The sequence below is a fragment of the Pteropus medius genome, unplaced genomic scaffold, assembly GCF_902729225.1.
Source record: "Pteropus medius unplaced genomic scaffold, Ma_sr-lr_union100, whole genome shotgun sequence".
Taxonomy (NCBI): domain Eukaryota; kingdom Metazoa; phylum Chordata; class Mammalia; order Chiroptera; family Pteropodidae; genus Pteropus; species Pteropus medius.
This window is the reverse complement of record NW_024347791.1, coordinates 12541973-12562565: the sequence shown is the minus strand read 5'-3', so window position 1 is coordinate 12562565 and position 20593 is coordinate 12541973. Positions and strand designations below refer to the sequence as shown.

The window sequence follows — 20593 nt, the reverse complement described above, 5'->3', positions numbered from 1 at the left end:
CCAGGTAAAAGAGACTAGGATGGAACCAGAGTGCATTTTTTAAGCCAAAACAGAGTCATGTGAACCTGAGGTTGAAAGAGTATGACGTTTGTGTGTTTGGGAGGGGTCAGATGTACAGTATACATGTGACCACGACTTCGGCTAGTGATGAGCCCTGGGAATTACCTAACCTTAGAAATAATTCAAAGTGTTTATCATTTTCTCAAAATATTTATAGGTTGATTAAATATTTATTGAACACTTTGGTAGGCAGAATAATGGCCATCCAAAGATGTTCACCTCCTGACACCAGGAACTTGTGAATATGTTACCTCACATGGCAAAAGGGACTTTTCAGATGTGATTAAGTTAAGGATTTTGAGAGCGGGAGATTATCCTGGATTATCTGTGTGGGCCCAATATAATCACAAGGGTCCTTATAAGTGAACAAGGGAGGCAGCAGAGTTAGACTCAGAAGGAAATGTGATGATGGAAGCAGAATCAAAGTGATATGATCTGAACAGGCCTTAACCAGCCATTGCTGCTTTGAAAGTGGGAAGTGGCCGGCCATGAGCCAAGGAATGAGACTTTTAAAAGCTGGAAAGAAGGGAAGGAAATTGATTCTCCCCTAGAGCCTCCAGAGAGGAATGCAGCCTTTCCAACCCCCAAGTTTAGTCCCTCTAACCTCCAGAACGATAAGATAATAAATGTGTATTGTTGGAAGCCACTCAGTGTGTGGTAAAGTGTGACAGCAGCAATAGGAAATGAATGCAAATACCTACTAGTTCTCAGGAACTGTCTTAGGCACAAAATACAACACAGAGAGAAGAGAAGCTTGTCATCTTATCTCCTGCCGTGTGAGGCTTCCAAGTCTGGTGTGCCCATTTTATTTTGCCCGTGAGGAAATTAAGCTGATGGAATTAACATGATTTTCACATAGAAAATCAGTCTTGATTACCAGCCCAGGGATCTTTACACAACATCTGTATCATATGACTGGGGATGGGGGAGGTGCATTCTGTCTGCCTCTCCCACACAAATTTTGTGTGTTATGCTAAAGGCTGCTGTCCTCTAACCACTGTGGAAAGCAGCTTAATATCAATCCAATCATCTAATAGAATAACAGTCTTGCTTTTGCATTCTGAAGAACTGGAATGTCTAAAGCCATTCAAAGAAGAGAAGGTAGCTTTTTCTCTAGGGCAGTGGTTCTTAACCTAAATGAAGAAACCGTGCCCTAAAGGAGTTAAGTCACATGAACAAAGTCACACAGCAGTAGTAACAGGCCCTGCTAGAACTTGAGTTTCCTGACCCCCTTTTCAGTCTCTGCCCATTTTCCCTACAGACATTAAAGTGCCTGGATCCAGGTGCTTTTTCAGAATCTGAAATAGGAATCGAATCCATTTCACTAACGTACTTCCTAGCACACCGTGTGGATTACGAAAGGAAATTAACATGGAAGGAAACCCTTTGGAAACTAGAAGAGCCATGTTAGTTCTCTCGCTTTATTATTTGGCTGGTCTCACCGTCGGTGTCATTTTCAAGTGTGGGGCTTGATTTAATAGAGACAGCCAACAACTGTGGATCTAATCAAATGGGGCTCAAAGCACGTAACTTTCAGTGTCAGGGAGCTGTAAGAAACATTTTCAAGTTTTGGAGTGGTCTGAATAAAAGGGGTTAGAAAATCAGGCTTAGGGATCTTGTTTTTCAGGTCTGTTATAGCCACTCTGTGAAGTATTGCAGACAATTCATTATAATTTATCACACTGATACTCTTAGGTTGGATGAAGCCCAACACAACTGAGTTAGATGCATATTAAATTACCTCTTACTTAAAAGGAGGGTGGTCTCACCAGGGCAGGATGGAGTTCATTAGCAGACTGAGAAGTTTTCTTAACTCTTCATTATCTGGTTTCATATTGTTCTGGTTACCCAGGAACATCGGACACTTTTCTTTTTTCAACTCTTGAAGAAGAACCCTGAGCACTTTGTGAATCTCACAAATCCCAGAGATAAAATACTCATCATCACAAGTCTACGAACAAAACTAAGACTGCTATGAAAATTGCTCCTGTTCTTTACATAAAATTATCTTTTTTAGGAAAAAGGAGGAAAAAATATTGTCCTCTTGTATTTTTATTTAGATCTGCATAATGCAAAACATTCCATTCCATTATCATAATTGACTGGCACACATATTAAGTGCACTCTAACATATGTGTTTTGGAATTATAATCACATTCTTCTAGCTAACCAGCACTATCCCCCATATCGTTCAATGAAGGACATGGTTCAGACAGGATTCTGTTGACAGATGGCCTTTAATATGCCTCCAGATTTTTTTTCCAGGACTGGGAACTTCAAACTCCATGTAAATGGCCTTTAATTTATGCATTCTAAGTCTTATGAGGTGGGGTTTTCCCCCTGGGGGACAAAAAGGACAGAGATAAATCTCTGAGGTGCTGTAAATTTAATAATTTAATCCCAAAGGAATTTTTGTTCGTACATTTTCGTTTGTCTCTGAGTTTGTTTATTGTTTAGTTCTTTTAAAAACTAGCTCATGTTGAACACTGGGAAATTTAATACCCATTTATTCGTTATTCTTCCCACTACGTGTAAACGTCATGTTAAGGGGGAATTTATCTCAGCTTAGAAATAAACCACCAGGACAGATTTCTGTCCCTTTCCACACTCTAGTCACTCTGTCTTGGAGTCTCTCGTTAAACATCAAAGAATCTTCATTGGAAATAGCATTGGTGTAGAAATCGGGGGATGGGTGGGACTTGGAATTAGATGACAGTCACAAAAATCAGTTTACTCTTGTCTCTTGCATCGATCTTTTAGCAAGCACTTAAACCCAGTTTTTTCTAGTCCTTTCAGTACTTCAAAGTAGCAGTTTATCAATAGAACCACCAAGCTAGACACAGTCCTGAGAGGTCATCTGGTTCATCTCCGTGCCTTAGGCATAAGCATAACTAAGTAATTCCAGGCAGATAAAAAGAGACAAAGACTGCTTCTGCCTTTGAACCACATTGCTTCTTGTCTATAGGACCTCAATTCCTATTTGTGTCTCTGAGTTCTATACTCACCATATAGTTTTAATGTAAGGAAAAAAAAAACCTATTCTTACCAAATTCTTTTATTTTCCTGCTAAATTTAAAATAATCTAAGTGATTCCATGTACTGTCACAGCTGGCAAAAACACCACAGTAACTCAAAAAAAAAAAAAAAACAAAGAGTCTATATATAGTGGAACACTGTAGGTTGTTTTTTTTTTTTTTTTAATAGTCCCTCTATAATTTCTGACCTAAGTAACTTGGTAATGATCTAATGTGGGATGTTCCATAACGTTTTGGGTAGACCCTCTGAATGTACATTTATTTTGTCAGCAGGGGCTGTTGAGAGACATATAGAGACGGCATGTTCTTCCTTCTTTTTTCTACCTCCTCAAGCACAAACTGAATCCTATAAATTCAAGAAGAAATTGCCCAAGAGGCAAGACACAGATCTATGTATCGTACAATGGTATATAGACATTCTCGCCAATACAACAGTTCTAAATCAGATTAGCCTATTTATTATTGTGTTTGCAAAAAAAAAAAGACCCAATACCTGTATTCTATTGGATTCTCTAGCTGAAAGCCAAATTGCCAAGGAAAGTCACAGACTAAGCTGGCTCCTTTTTTTTTAAACATGGCTTACTCTATCAAGTTGAAGGGGAGGAGGCAGGGACAGGGGGAGGGATCTATATTTCTGAATTCTGTGTTTGCCTCCTTTGCAAGGACTTAGTACTTTTTCAAAAAAAATAAAAATAAATTTAATTTGTGGCTACACTTCAAGTAAGATGGTTTGATGGGAAAAGTGGAACAGTCCCAGTCTTGATTTGGAGAACTCGTGTAGCTGCATCCCTTCGTGTCACTTTCATGTGGTTTGGGTGAGCCAGTCTCAGAAACCCCAAGCATTTTTGAAGATACTAAACTGGAGACATTCACAATTCTTCCCTCCCTTTTTGCTATTAATTCTTCATGTTTTAACAAGCACTGGAGTTAATACTGCCTATACTCTCTTTCCTGTCAAATTGGAACTTTTCTTCTTCTCTTAAATAATCTGTTCATTCTAGTTTATACTCACTTAAATCAAAGTGTTGGATGTCAACACATGCCATATCCAAATACCAACTTCCTTTTTTTTTTAATTAAGCAGGATTTAAATATTTGATCTGAAGAAAGCTGGTGCTTTTTAATCTATAAAGCAATCCATGTATTCATCTCTTCTTTTTCTTTCTTGTTCTTTTTATAAAGTTAAAGTTTGCTTTCAGCTTGTACCTCATCCCTATTCCAGCCTAAGCATAGCAACCTGGGTTTTGTATTTTCTGAAAAAGTGGCACTACAGGGTTAGTAAAGGGTCAGAAGTCTATACTGCAAAAGCTTCTTTGACCTGAGAATGTTTCAGTGAGCATTTTTGTCAGATACAATGGCGTATCCTCACCTTGCTTTATCCATAGTAGTTTTGAAGTAAACAATTTTAAATGTTCAATGCGTGTGTATGTTATAATTCCCTTTCAGCAGCTGATCTCAAGTCATGGATTTTTTTTTTTTTTTGTCTAATATTTTATAAGATCTAAAAAGATCTCTGTCTAGGGGAGAAAAAAAGGCAAATCCAAACTGAGGGACATTCTAGGAAATACCTGACCTACCAGTATGCCTCAAAACAGTTAAGGTCATCAAAAACAAGGGAAGTCAGAGAAGCTGTCATAGCCTAGAGAAACCTAAGGAGACATGATTACTAAATGCAGTGTGGTGTTCTAGATGGGATCCTGGAACAGAAAAAGGACAATAAGAGAAAACTAAGAATGTCTGAATAAAGTATGGACTTCAATAATAGTGTACCAATGTTGGTTCATTAGTTGTGACAAATTTACTACACTAATGTAATAATAGGGGAGAGGTTGACAATAGGGAAATCCGGGTGAGGTATGGAGGAATGGTACTATAATTACAACTTTTCTGCAAATCTAAAACTATTATAAAAAGTTTATTAAATAAAAAAATAATTTTTGTGCTGATTTTTCTACAGAACTCATACTAGCTGTGAGAATTGAAATAGGACTGAGAGCCACTTTTCCATTTATAAAGTTTGCTAAGGAAACAAACTGTCCTTTTACAAATAAGGAAATTGAAATTTCCTAGTTATTCTGCAGTGTAATATGTTATATCTAGTCTGACACCTGGTACCAGGAAGTCTTCCAATGGCTTGTGTAGTTGATAGTCTGAAGCAGTTATTTTCTAAGAATGGCTTTGCATTTTAAAGATCTTGTTATCAAGATTCTTCAACTTACTGTTGGGTAGTTTTTAGCTAGAATGTACCAATTTTTTTTTTTTTGTAAAGTTCTCTTTTTCACCTTGAATTTTAGTATTTTAAGAGACTCTTCAGATACAAGTGAGGATGGAATGCACCTAAAATTTTTTATTGATGATTGCTTTTTGAACTTTTTTTTAAAGATAGGCCATTCTTTTTTTTAATTTCTAAAATGTTACCATTTTGCCCAAGATGACTCTATCTCCTAATGAATCTCTTATTTTAAAAATGCATGCATATTATTTCATATTTCTTGAGTTCAGAAGACTGTTCTCCAAGTCTTATGTCTGTGTCTCTAAGTAGGAAGTCTCTTTTCTTTTTTAAAGCATGCAGAAGAACTCTTCCCTTTCCACAATAATTAATACCAATTTACATAATTATTTTGGGGGATAAATACTCATTTAAGAAGAACTTGTACTGAAATGGCATTTTTGGTTTGGCTGCATAATGACAAGATGAAAACAAAGTACTTTCTCCCAAAAGAATGACAATAATCACAGAGCTTGTCAGTAGTGACCCAATTGGTTTCCTGCTGCTAGCTGTTCAGTAGACTCCTATGAAACGATTAATTGGTCTCAATCAGTTCTCAGCAGGAAGTACTCGCCTTATAGTAAATATTACCACAATTGGTGCTAATTAGCTCTGTTGTCACCTGTAGGTAGGCCAGGAGCTGAGTCAGGTGACCAATATCTATCTACATCAGCAGCAGAAGTTTAACTAGAGAGAGGTTTGAGATGCAATGCCAAGGCTATTGTAGTGGGCAAGGAGCCCAAAGCCTACCCTGCCACATGGGGATGCATGAGGTTTAGTCTGTGATTACCAGTCCCATAGTATGTCACAAGTGTGACACTCAAGAGGTGGGGCTGTGTATTTCAATGAGAAAATGCACCTGCATTCAACTGATGAAACGTTTCACAGTTTATTAGCTTCTAAATCAATATAAACCAGGCTGCAGTTCAAATCTGGGCTTTACCACTTACTATTCACTTGCTCTTAAACTTTTGGTTTAACTTGCCTGAGGCTGGGTTTCCTAATCTGAAAAAAAATGGAGGCAAAATTACCTACCTAATAGAATTGATATAGTGATATATACAACATATTTGGCATTTAGTAGGTAATCAAAAGTTTTGGAACACCCCCACAAGTGAATAATCATGAACACTTGGTGTAACGATGATAATGATCATTAGCCCTCCTAGTAATAAGCAAGAAAACTCTCTGGTGTTCAATGTCAGCCTGAAGAGTGATGCTAAAGGGGAGTGGGGACCTAAACCTTCACTATCCTTTTTATTATTTTCTAAGAGCCTAATTATTTAGGAGGGGAGGGGAAGCAAAGAGAGATGTGAAAAGGAGCAGCTAAAATGAAGGGAAATGGAGCGATGGCATTGTAGTAGAGAAATATTTATCGTATCATGTGTGTCTCATTTGGGCAGGTTGTGAAAATGGCACATGACCGACCCTATGAAGAAAACATCCCGGCATGGCCTATGTTGATGGAAAAGGAAATTGATCCCATAGTGACTTTAGGCCATTCTCTAATTCATTATTTTAGATCTGGGTTATCCAAATTTCTCAATGATATAAAGCACCAGGGTATTTGTTAAATACACAGACCACTAGGCTTCTTCAAAATTTGATTCAGTAGCTCCAGGCTTGGACTTAAGAATCTGTGGGGTATTTTTCTTTGTTGCTGTTGTTTTTGTGTAAGTATAGTTGGCATACAATACTATATTAGTTTCAGCTCTACAACATAGTGATTTGACATTTATATACTTTATGATATGATCACCATGATAGGTTTAGTAACCACCTGTCACTGTGCAAAGTTGTTATGGTATTATTGACTATATTCCGTATCTGTATACTACATACCCATGGCTTATTTATTTTATAACTGGAAGTTTGTACCTCTTATTCCTCTTCACCTTGTTTACCGATCTCCCTGTCCACTCTGTCAACCATCAGTTTGTTCTCTGTACCTGTGAATTTGTTTCTGTTTTGTTTTATGTTTTTAGATTCCATGCAGTATTTGTTTTTCTGTCTGACATAATTTCACTTAGCACAATACCCTCTAGGTCCATCCATATTGTCTCAAATGGCAAAACTTCATTCTTTTTGATTGCTGAGTAATATTCCATTGTGTATGTGTATAACACATTCTTTATCCATCATCTATCGATGGACACTTAGGTTGCTTCCATATCTTGACTGTAATGAATATAGAAGTGCATGTTAGTGTTTTCACTTTCTTTGATAAATACCCAGAAGTGGAATTGCTGGGTTGTATGGTAGTTGTTTTTAGTTTTTTAAGGAGGAATCTGTGTTATTAATAAACTCTCTAAGTGCTTCTTATATTCAGGTAAGTTTGAGAACCATTGATTTAAAGCAGTACTTTTCATTTGACAGCACATCAAATTTCCTATGGAATTTCTGAAAATATTGATGCCTGGGTCCTACCCTCCTCCCCGCCCCCAAGAAATTCTGATTTAATTGATATAGGATATGGCTTGATCATCAGGGAAGTTTTTAAAGCTCCTCAGATGCTGCTAAGATACAGGCAAATTTAGAGTAACACTGATTTAGAAAATAGCTTGAGGGAGACTATGAACCTGTGTAGGATGAATTAGTAATAATCAGACATAAAGTCATGTCACAAATAAGTAGGTTCCAGCTCTGATTCGAGGTGTGAAATATGGTTAAAAAAAAAAAAGTTTAGAACTCTCCTTGGAAATAGAGTGCAAATTATCCCATTGCCCTAGAATTTTGTTGTATTCAAAAGTATTTGTACTGAAGGGATTATAAACTATGATACAGAGTCTAAATTCCCCTAAATTGTCCATCCTTGCTCTGTGAGTATGCATATAAATAATAATGAATATAATCTCGGCTTTCACTGCAGAGTTATCTCTGGTGCTAACTTTGCACTGTTTCTTCTTTCTCCTCTAATTCATTTTCCAAAGTCAGTAAATGTCAGGACTTGGAACTGCCATCAACAACAGGAGCTATAACTAGGCATGGGGATATGTGAAACCAGAGAGAAAATCAATGTCCCAGACAGAGGGGAAGGGTTGTCAAAAATAAGGACTCGGAAGAGTTAAACATGTAACAAAAGGTGTAGTACACTTCTAGGAGTTTCTTCACCCAGGTCATCAGGACAGGATCAAATATTACTAACTGAATTGTTTAGGAAAGATTCGTTGAGCAAAATGAAGAGTCCTCAGGACCTTCTTTTTCTCTAGAAATGTTTCTTTGAATCACAAAGTAGTCATTTCTAATTCTATATTGGGGAATATTTTTTATCAGTCTTTAAACTGCACTTCTTAATTAAAATCTTCCAGCAGTCCCAGGGAAAAGAAGCAAAGAAAATGCCCTGTTTCTGAGCAGGGCAAGAACTATCGTGTTCCTATTATGAATTGAAAATTCAAAGTTAGACATCTCATTCAAATTAGGATGTGAAAAACAAAGCAGAAAATAACAAGTGTTAGTAAGAATATGGAGAAATTGAATTTTTTTTTTTTTTTATTGCTAGTAGGAATGTAAAATGATACAGCCACTATAGAAAACAGTATGGAAGTTCCTCAAAAAATTAAAAATAAAATATAATCCAGCAATTCCACTTATAGGTATATACCCAAAATAATTGAAAGCAGTCAGAAAGAGATATTTATACACACACATTAATAGTAACATTGTTTATGTTAGCCAAAAGGTGGAAGCAACACAAGTGTCCATTGACTGATGAATGGATAAATAAAATGTGATATATACATATGATAGAATATTATTCAGCCTTAAAAAGAAAGGAAATTCTGATACATGCTACACATGGATGTAGTAATACTTGTAGTACTATCTGAGTGTGGTAACAGCTATAAGACATTATGCTAAGTAAAACAAAGCAGTCACAAAAGGACAAATATTATATATGATTCCATTTATATGAGGTTCCAAGAGTAGTCAAATTCATATAGACAGGAAGTAGAATGGAGCTTGCAAGAGCTGAGAGGAGCATAGGAGTGGGAAATTAGTTCAATGGGTATGGAGTTTCAGTTGGAGAAGATAAAAATGTTCTGGAGATGGATGGAGGCGATGGTTGCACAACAATGTCGATGTACTTAATGCCACTGAACTGTATACTTAAAAATGCTTAAGATGGTAAATTTTATGTTATGTACATTTCATCATAATTTTTTAAAACAAATAATTTGAAAATTTGCAAAACAAAATTAAGGCTTAGAGGATTCACACAGCTAACAGGTGTCACAGCAGGAAGTAAACTGTAGGGACTCCAAGTGTGTCAGCCTTCCCTTTCCACCTCAGTGCCTCTTGGAGAGTAAAAACTGAAGATGTGCAGGGGAAAGTAAAGAGGACTGAATAATTGTTTGAAAAAAAGATCAAAATAGTGCAGACATGTGTCCTGAAGATAAGAAATAAGGTTGGTAAACTCCATGAGATCAGGACAACGTCTGCACACTACCTTTTTAAAAATTGAGATATAATTCGCATATCATAAAATTCACCCTTTTAAAGTATACTATTTAGTGTTTTTTTAATATATTCACAAAGTTGTGAACCATCACCACTATCTAATTCCGGAACATTTTTATCACCCCCAAAATGAATCCTATATCCATCGTTAGTCATTCTCCATCCTCCCCCTGACCGCCACCCTTAAGCAACCACTAATTTACTTTCTGTTTCTATGGATTTGCCTAGTCTGGACATTTCATATAAATGGAATCATACAATATGTGGCCTTTCGTGACTTGTTTTACTTAATAATATTTTTAAGGTTCATCCATGTTATAGCACATATCAGTACTGTATTCTTTTTTATTGATGAATAATATTCTGTTGTATGGATTTTTAATCTACATTTTTAATCTATATAATATTTTTATTTTAAATCTATATAATAAAAAAATATATGTTTCATCTGGTCCTCAGTTGACGGACATTTGGGTTGTTTGAACTTTTTGGCTACTATGAATATAATGCTCTTATGAACATTCGTGTACACGTTTCCGTGCAGTCATATGTTTTCAGTTATCTTGGGTATATACCTAGGAGTGGAATTGCTGGGTCATATGTTAATTTAGTGTTTAACTTGTTCAGGAATGGCCAGACTGTTTTCCAGAGTGGCTGTCTCATTTTACATTCCTAGCAACATTGTATGAGTATTCTGATTTCTCTCTGTCCTCACTAACACAAGTTATTTTCTCCCCTACCCCCAGGTTTACTGATCATAATTGACATGTAAACATTTAAAAAATATAGCTATCCTAGTAGATGTGAACTGGCATCTCATTGTGATTTGTGCACTAACGTTTATATTCTCAGCACAGAGCTCTAGGCCCACATGAAAGTCTCGGTACTGAAAGGCATGAAAAGTCCAAGGAATTCTAAGAAAAGTCATCGGAATGAGTGGTTTCTAATCTTTGGGAAATCAAATTTTAGAATCAGCTCTTCTCTCTCTCTTTTTTTTTTTTCCTCCTTTTTTTTAAATACAAACTCAGTCAAGAAGTAGCAAGCAAGCTAATTCAATATTTGCTCCTGGGCACCCCATTACTAATGGGCTGATAACTTTCAGTAGATGCTCACTCTTCTCAGAGTTTAGAAGAATGAAGTATGCACCCTGGGATAGTAGCTTAGGTGAAGGAAAAGAGAGCTCAGAAGGAAACAAGACTTTTCCCCTTCATTTCAATCAAAGTTAAGTGCCCAACTCATGACTCATGTCTTGGCTCTACCACTTTTACGCCTTGCATGTAGTCAGATGCCTGGTGCTATGTGATTGCCTTTAAGAGGAGTTTTCGATAGCAGTGTTCTCCAATTACATGTATTTCCATTAACAAAAGAAATATCTTTGTGGGTTTCTTAGGTACTTGCAGAAATATATACTTTTTCGCTAGTAGCCAGAAGCATCTGATCTGTCTGCCTCAGAGCCCTCTGACAGTTAAGCATTTGCTTTTAGGCAAATAAAATGTCAGCCATCATTAAAAAGCATATGGCAACAATATGGCTGTTCCGTCTCTGGGGACCAGCCTCTCCTCAGAAGAGATGGTACTTGAAATAGGAGATGCTTTTGAATACAGAACCCCTCTTTCTCTCACTCAGGGATGGTGGCTGGGGAGTGGGCAGAATGCCACACACAGAAGGACAAACCAGATCAAATGTGAACATAGGGGACGAGCTGCCCAGCCAGCAATGACCAAAGGCTTTTTGTCCTAGGCATCTGGTCTGTGGTTAAGGGGAAGTGCCATCCCTAAGCTGGCCTGGATTAGCTCTATAAAATAGAAAACAGCCTTCACAGCCACTTAAGGAGAGCTTGGGGTCGACTGGAATTCAACGCGGTGGTGTGCAGTGAGCAGGGGGAGACGTTGAAAGTGGAGTCTCCACTGGTCTCGTCTCTGTGGAATTTCCCTGGTGAATGGGGTAACATAAACTGCCTTGTCTTGACACAGATGATAAGGGTGTGGAACCCTGTTCAATGGGTCAGCTCGTGCTCAAGTGGACATGTGGCAATGTGGATAAAGAGGAGTGCCGCCTTTCCAGGGACGGCCGGTATCCAGGCTGTCTGCTCAAGATTAACAAACCATTTCCTCTGGAGCCTCTGGGCTTCTGCGGCTGCAGAGGACACCAGAAATGGTCAACACAGATGACTGATTCTCAAAATGTAGTCTCAAAACCTTGCTTGTCCCAGTTTGGGGGGATTATAGTATACAAATAATCAGAATGTGATGCTCATCCTGTTAGAAATGGTGGTTCCTCATGCAAAACTGTCTCTATGTTACTTGAGTTAGAATGTAGTTAGTCAGGCTCGCTGGTTTTACATCAAGCTTTTAACATATGAACTTATATTTCTGGGCCCCTGATTTGACCGTCAACGTGCCCACATCAATGAAATCACTAGCTTCATAGAAAACAGAGTTCAACTGTAGTGTCAGGAAAGCTTACTTTGATTAGACAGTTAACATCATCCAAAAATTCTTCTTGTCAGCTTCATCATGATTTTCCACTCATGTCAACTACTTGATTTGAATGTTTAAAGGCCATACATTGTTTCTCAAAATAGTTCTAACTCTCTAATTTTTAAAGTATAAAATAAGTACAAAGTTAAAATTACAAAAATATCTATATAGATACATATTCTTTGAGCCAGGATCACAAGGTAGGGAAACCTTGTTTCTAATAGATTTTGTCTAAATTGTATTAATCATATAATTTAATAAGGCTTTATTGTGACACTGATTAACTGAATGAATAGAAAATGTTAAATGCCTAGGAAAGTGATGAATTTTTTAAAATAACATTATTGTTAATGTTTTTCATAGAATATGGCTTCAGAAAATGTACGGTTAAAAACAGAACAACAAAAAAACACATATTTTATTAGTGTCAATCAATTTTTCTGGAATGCTTTTTTACCCTTTACTGAATAGTTGTAACTGACAAGATGATATCATCCTTTGCTCTTTATACTGACAGTCTATAAATTCCATGACAATTGACAACAACTAGATCAGTAGCTATATGAACAGTAGGAGGTTGCAGGGCGTTTTTCCAAGACACTTTACTCATAGGGAGTTGATGCATACTTTCCAAATTAGAAGAGGGGCTCTCTCTGTCGGGGCTGTAGTTGGGGGCTGTTCAAAAGGAACTTAAGTATTTGGACAAAAAAATAAAAAAATTCTATCATTCAGCTGTTTGCCACCATTACATCAAATGTCAGGGTACTTAGAAACATCTCAAGAAATGACCAAATTCTAAACTTTACATCTAGGTAATTGAGATCATACTGCCTTAATGTTTCCATATGAATGGTAATATGTCAAATGTGGCATACCTTGGAGATCTGTTTTGAACCTTAATATATATTCTAAAATGCTATAATTAATGTATTAAGCTTAAAAATAAGTGAAATGGATGAATTACATAGCTACTTCTCCATTTCAAATCTTTCAAATATAAAATAAAAATGTCTACTTTATTCCTTATGGAGATATTGTAAAGATTGGTTTGTAGCAAAATAGAATAGCTTATGATGGCAGAATTCTTTTAGCATTAATTGAACGTTTTATTAAATGCGAACAGAATTCTGAATTCGAGATGAGGGCTTTTGTGACATTTGAAATTTTTTGAAATGATCGAGTTAGTACTTAGTGGGCACTAGGTGTTTCATGAATGAATGAATGAAGAGTGAACCAATGAATGAATGAAAAAGTAGGAATTAAGAGTTTTCACTTCGTGAGGTTGGAGTCTAATTGATGGCCAACTATGTGTTTCAGCCTCATAGAAATACCCACACTTTATATTTTGCTCTAGTTTAGTCTCTCAACAAGCTGTGTAAGGTTTGGAGCAGTACGTGCTGGTATTTGACTGAAACACAGAAGCAATCAAGTGGTTGAATTCTGGATTTTTCTAATTTAATGACATTCCTTTATCCATATTGATTGGAGCTTTGGTAAATTCAATTGTTGATACCACCTGGATAATTTTAAGTCTTTCTGAAGCTTTAAAGAAAATGTTTCCAACATAGCTCAAACAACATAAGAATTTCATCAATTGAAAACTAAGAATCGTTTCTGTGGGATGTGTAAAACAAGAAGCTGACCAGCATTATTTTCTTTTTCTTTAATTCAGTATCATTATTGAGAGTTTTTCTTGAACTTTATGAAAACCAGATTGGGGCACACGCATGTTCTCTATTGAATCATGTTCAAGGCATTGGAACTGAAAATCATTTCAAACCAGGAAAACATGACATTGAAAAATAGTCCACATTCTTGATTCTCCCTCAGAGTATCTGAGACTGTTTCTGACTAGAAAGCCTTAGGCTGATAATAGATCTGATCTTTTTAGAAATGGATGTTTAGCTTCCTGTCAGAAAGAGGTCGTAATTTTTTTTTCAGTCATTTCTTTACTTTGCTGGCTTATCAGTTACAACCTTTGATCCTCTCACTTTGTTTGTCAGAAAGCTGTGATTTCTCACTGTTGCCCGCAGAAAAACATCCTTAGGTGCCTGCCATTCAAGGCCCTCTCTGGTCTGGCCCAGGTGACCTCTTTAGCCACATTTCCTGCTACCTGCCTCTTCCACGGGAGCTCTTTTCCAGCCAAACCAGACTGCAGGCTGTTCACCAGCTTCTGTTTGGGTGCCTCCAGTCTTTTCTTCTCTTTATCCGTCTCTCAGGAATGCCTGTTTCTTTTTCTGTCCACTCGCTAAATGTCCCACATATACTTCAGAGGGTGATACATTTTCTTTTGTGAGGTCTAACCATCGCACCCTTTACACTTTTCCTCTTTTTCTCCCCTCTCTTTGCAAAAACAAATCTTCCCCTATCACATACACAAGACACATCAACGTGTGTGCGTGCATGCACACACACACACACACATACACGCAGTCCTATGGTTTAGTGACAGGCATGTACCACATTCAAGACTGCTACTTGTGTGCACAAATTGTGTCCTGCACACTTGCAGGATGTCAAGTGTGGACAAAAATTAGGAGGGGCAAGTGAGCACAAAAATTCCCCTTAGTCTCCACTTGCCAAGGCATGCACCCACCCACATGACTATGTCCCTGTAGAGAGGCACCTTTTTCTATTTCAGACAAAGGCGTGGACTAATGCGTATGGACCAGCAGCAGCTCTGTTCATCTGCCTGCATGCCTTTCAGCTTCTTTAACCAGGGCACGAGTTTGTTGAGGGCAGTGACTACTCTTGTCTTCCCATCATGCCTTGTACAATGCCTTTGTTACATATAAGATCATTTATTAAATTTAAATGAAGGGATGAAATATGTTTATTAAAAAATTACTTCTACAAACAAACACGAACATGTAAAGCACTGCAGGAATGAAAATGGACTTTTTAGCAGATGTGAAACAGTCAACTTGTCTGATTTTAAGTACATCATGGTTCTGTCTCAGCTAAGTAATTTCCCATAAAATGTAGTGCCCAGTAGTCTTTTGTGGAATTTCAGAAACCACACTCATGATGCTATGACAGGCCATGGCAGAGCTGAACTGAAATCCATTTCTGACTGTTTGTTAAAATAGGCAAAGAATAACATTAAGAATTGTCTGAAGTGGGCAGGATAAAGGTCAGGAGAAAGCCCACGGGAGGCGAGGGAATTTGGGGAGGGACCTGTTGGATCAGTCTGAGGTCAGTACACTTCCTAGAAGTCTACTTGAAGCTGAAAAGACAAAAAAGCACCCCATCTCAAAATCTTCAAAGCCTTGCCAACACTGTACATAAGATAACTTGATGTGGCCATGGCCTCAGAGTAAAGAATTGCTTTGTAAAGACTTCAGCGGGTAATTAATATTAGCTCTAATACAATTGCATTGGTAAGGGGAAATGTCCATAAACCAAGCTTTCCAGACCACAAAACAATGATGCATATCAGATAGGTTTTACGCCTATTTGATGACATACCCAGGACTTTAAATTTCAGGTTTCAAGGGGTAACTGTTGGCACTCTCTCAAGGGCAAGTCTGTATCTATGCACAGAATTTTCTGTTCACTATGCACTTAATTGCTTTATATTTTCCAGGATGTATTGAGTTTATGTGATAAACTGTTTTCTGTTCAGAAGGAAACAAACCTTCTCCCAGCATTTCACCATGCTCCCTTCTCCCTTTTATTTTCACAGTCCTCTGTGATGTCAGTCTGCTTTGCTCGTTTCCATCCCAACTTGGTGGTTGGTGGGACTTACTCAGGCCAGATTGTCCTGTGGGATAATCGCAGTCATCGGAGGACGCCAGTGCAGCGGACACCCTTGTCAGCTGCTGCACACACAGTAAGTCGAGCTTTTGTTACATCCCTGTTGGCCATCCAAGCTCTGAAAGAGGGGATAATTGACAAAAGTACAAGGTTGTCATTAACTTTAAGTTAGGAGTATCTAATTTATAGTGATTGCAGCCTGACTGAAATAAAGCTGAGGAAAAGTAGGTGAAGGAAGCACTGGGTTTAGAGAAATCTCTTAATATTTTACAAATTTTAGCACATATATAGGATCTCTGTGGATGTCTCAAAGGCCACCAGTGAGGATGGATTAAAAATAAAAAAGGATACGGGGAGAAACTTTGGAACAGGCATCTGTGAAATTGTTTTCCTAAAGAAACCCTTCATGTTTACATTGTAAGGTGGAAACATGACTTTGGACACACCCTGAAGAGTAACCATTTCATGTCTAGGGATGGTACACGAGACTTTTGCCAACAGGCCTTATCCACTTGTAATTAGAGGAAATCTATGACTTTAAATTCCTGAATGCGTGATGTAAGTCTCAACGGTAAAGTCTACAGTGACAATATAATCCCCAAGGTTAAGAGTCAACATCTCAAAACCATTACCCATAATTTAGCAGAAGAACTTCAGTATAGTGTTTGGAAGACAACTACTCTGTCATTTCCTTTAAGAGAATGACAGGTATGTTTAGCAATTGTTAGGAGGAATGAGAAGACAGGCATGTCTCCATCAATCCGTGCTACCTTGACATTCAGAGTAACTGATGTTCTTTCTCTGAAATGCCCAAATTATGCCCAAGGAAACAGCTCTACTATTGTTTCAATTTTCTTAACATAGTTGCCTCATTTGCTTCATCTGCTGGCCACAAAACCACTCTAGCTTTAAAAAAGTACTGCTAGCTGTTTTAGATAGACCATAAAGAGGAAAATTCTTCCACTCTCATAAGATAGATTGACAATGAGAACTGAAAATACCAGGTCAGCTTTAATTCTGATTGACTTGGGTATAAGACATATGAAGGTAAAACTAGTTGTTAGGAATCTTGGAAAATTGCTCATGCTTACCCCATTTCCCCAAACTAATAACAGAAAATTGTGACCCAGGAAAAGGCGGGCTTGATGCAGGTGTTTGCTCAAGTAGCGTGAAATCACCTCTTGCCTGTATGTATATATCTGGTGTGTTTGTGAACATGCCTTCTGAAGTTTCAAAAAATTGTAAATCCAAATGTTAGAATATTTAGCAAGAAGATTCTGGTGAGAATTGAAATCCGGGCATTAATCTTCCTTTTTCAAATAACTTAGGATGTGATCATCAAAACTAAAATTCGATTATTATCGAACAGAGTGACATTGTTTCTGTTAGAAAATAAAACAACTTTTTTATCTCTTTTGCTGTGTTTTATTGAAGTCACTGCTTTAAAAAAAAGTTCACAGTAAATGTCATGACTGTCTTTCAACTTCCACTAATGACTGGCTGATTGGTATCAGGATCCAAAGTGGTTAAGGAAAAAGAGGCCCACCACGGATTACTAACTAATTTCCTTTCACACCCACCACACATATGCATTTGGGACAACAGGAAATTATAATTAAAGCAAACCTTCTGCCACACAGTAAGTTTATTCCTAAAATAAATAAAAAACAATCTGGCATCTACACTGGAAATATGTGCCGAACCATTGCTTTTTTCTTTCCATTAAGTAGAGTTGTATATGTTTGTGTCTGTGTATGCCCACGTGTCTGCTTCTGTTCTGGTTTCTTTACATCCAACTCTTTTCTTTTAAATTGAGTTTTATTACTCATGAAAGCACAGGCCAGTAGTACTGATTAAAGCCAGGAAGAGACTACCACACACATTCCTTCTTTAGGCGTTTGGCTCCGTACATTCTTCTAGATGCTTTCTTTCCCTACTAAACTCACCTGTAGGAGTCCCACTCTATTAGTGTCTTGGTGATTTCTATAGATGTTCGCTGATTAACATAGAAACCCTACTGGATTTTTGCTAAAAAATACTAAATAGATTTAATTTGACAATTTTTAGACCTTGCTTTCCCGTTCTTCAGTTTTGCTAAGTCTGCTGTTTTTAGGTGAGAATTTGTTTCATCCATTCTTACACTTGATTTTCATACAAAGCTTCCTTTGGATGCTTGCTTTAAACACTGCTGCAGATTCCACATACTCCAGAGACTTGGGGAAAAGCATTATCTACAGTCCCACAACCAGTTAGTCTTCTTGATATTTAGACCTGATCAGCATAACATTTTGTTTCAGATCTCTGATGTCCAGATCCACTAAGGCCAATTCATTTGAAAGTTTCTGTAGGAACATAGTACGAAAAAGACAAAGGGACTTAGTTGACTATCCATCAGCATGGGTAAAAAAGGCGAAGTGATTGTTAAAAAAGCAAATGTAATCTCAGGATGCATTAATACAGGCATTTTTTTTACCTCATGAGAAGTGACAATTCAATACTCCCTGGATTTCTGAATTCTCTTGGTCGGAGTATAGGTAGATAGTTATGTTTCATTCTCTGAACTTCAATGTTGAGAAGAACTCAGAAAAAATGTAGTATATTAAAAAGAGAGTGACCAGATTGGGGAAAGTACTGAAAACCAGACATTCAAGGAATAGTTGAAGTAATTAGGGTAAGACAAGAGTAGGGGGAGGAAGGATAATATAACAATAATTTGAATAATGTTTTGACTTGACCTGTATGATCCCAGAGGACATTGCACTGAAAGTATCTCCTTGAGCTTTCTTTATCCCCATTGGTGGAGGGAAGAATTCCCCAGGAATTAGTGCTAAAACTGACTACCCTTAAGAAAGGTGTTTAATCAGAGTTTGGACCACCTCTTGGTAGAGGCAGATGAGCAGCTGCCCCAGATGATTATTATGGTTCTTTCTGACCAGGAGTTTATATGATAATAATAGTTTTGGAACCATCCTTTATATAACATCAACTTTCTAATATTAAAGATTGTTTCATTGTCATTGTGGCTAGGTATTATGGATAGTAACTCATCAAGAGTAAGTCTTAGACTGTCAGCTATTTGTACAGAGAGGCATCAACTGAGTTGTGGTTTGGCCACTGATGGCTAAGCTGCCTGAAATCTAACCCAAATTACTGCTAGGTTCTGCTATGCTAACCTTCCATTTAGTATTTAATGTGCAGCTGCAAATGATTTTAGCCTACCATTTAGAATTGTACAGAGTGGGATAACCTACTAGAGTATGACAAAAGGTTAGAGCATCTTGCATACAATTCCTGAGATGTATAAATGGCCTTTCTCAAGGCCCTGGCCAAATCTAAGCCTCCATACTACCCCAAATGATATTTTGAAAAATAAATCTATCATTATCCTAGATTTTGCAGTAACATAAAAGAACCTAATTTTATCTCACTAGATGTGTCATGCCAATAATTTCCACCACCATCTCTCTCTCAAATTAAAGAGGCTGATGAATATTAACCACTTTTTTATAAAGAATGTTAACAAATGCTTGGCACTGTGACCGTAATTCCTTAAACTCTGGATTTAGTAACACTTATTCCTTCCAAAAGTCAATAGTTCCACCCTTTTGAAAACTGGCTTTTTCTATTACTCATGGTGAGTTTATAAGCCAACCTAGGCAGTGGGAACTCAGTTAAGTAATCCAGATTCACCTCTCTGCCCTGCGTCTGCTCATCAATCCTCTTTGGCTCTAGCTTCCTACAGCTTCATTACACTGCATCCGACTGAGCAAGATGAAGCTTTGTAAGTATTTCCACTACTATGTTGCTTCCAGAGCTTTTAGAAAGAAATCAGGTTCAAATCAAAAGTGGCAAATGACCTGAGGCTCATATTATTGTTGGATTATGTCACTCTTTAATCCTTGTTTTGGAGTAATGTGCTTGATACTCAAATGGAAGCATTTCCTCCTGGATCAATGTCTGATCCTCCATGTTTATGTTTTGCAGCATCCCGTGTACTGTGTAAATGTTGTAGGGACCCAGAATGCTCATAACCTCATCACTGTCTCTACTGATGGTAAAATGTGTTCCTGGAGCCTGGACATGCTCTCAACTCCACAGGTGGGTTTGTTTTCCCCTACACATCAGAGCATCCTGGTTAAAAGAGATGCCTGCCTAATGGAACATAGTTCCTAAAAGCCAAACCCTCACATCCTATAGGAGCTAAAACCAATGGGTGCACTTGAAAGACTGGGGCTTGCTTTCAGCAGTCTCCTCTTGAAGCCAAAACCCATTTCCTTTACCACAAATCATGTAATTATTGTAATACGTTAATCTTTAGGTCAGTTTCAAGTGAAAATGAAATAATCCATTTTAAAGCATAGTAATTATGGAAGTTGCCTGTGGTATGAATTGTACTTATCCTACAGCATTGTTAAACAGATTCAAACGAGGTGGGAGTGCAACAGAGCAGTCCCTGGAGAGGAGGTATCCCAGCAAAACAGAAACCCAAGCTCTTGCTTGTATCCGTAGCCTCCACGATTGCCTGTGTGCATGTA

The 20593-nt window shown here is 37.5% G+C and overlaps 1 protein-coding gene across 1 annotated transcript in view; it reads left to right on the top strand.

Moving 5' to 3' along the window:
- DYNC1I1 (dynein cytoplasmic 1 intermediate chain 1) overlaps nucleotides 1-20593 on the top strand; it is a 276198-nt gene that overhangs the window by 196090 nt on the left and 59515 nt on the right. Inside the window, exons 10-11 of the mRNA XM_039878046.1 lie at nucleotides 15988-16134; nucleotides 20043-20156. Of these exons, the coding sequence (XP_039733980.1) occupies nucleotides 15988-16134; nucleotides 20043-20156 (261 nt within the window). The remainder of the gene's footprint in view (nucleotides 1-15987; nucleotides 16135-20042; nucleotides 20157-20593) is intronic.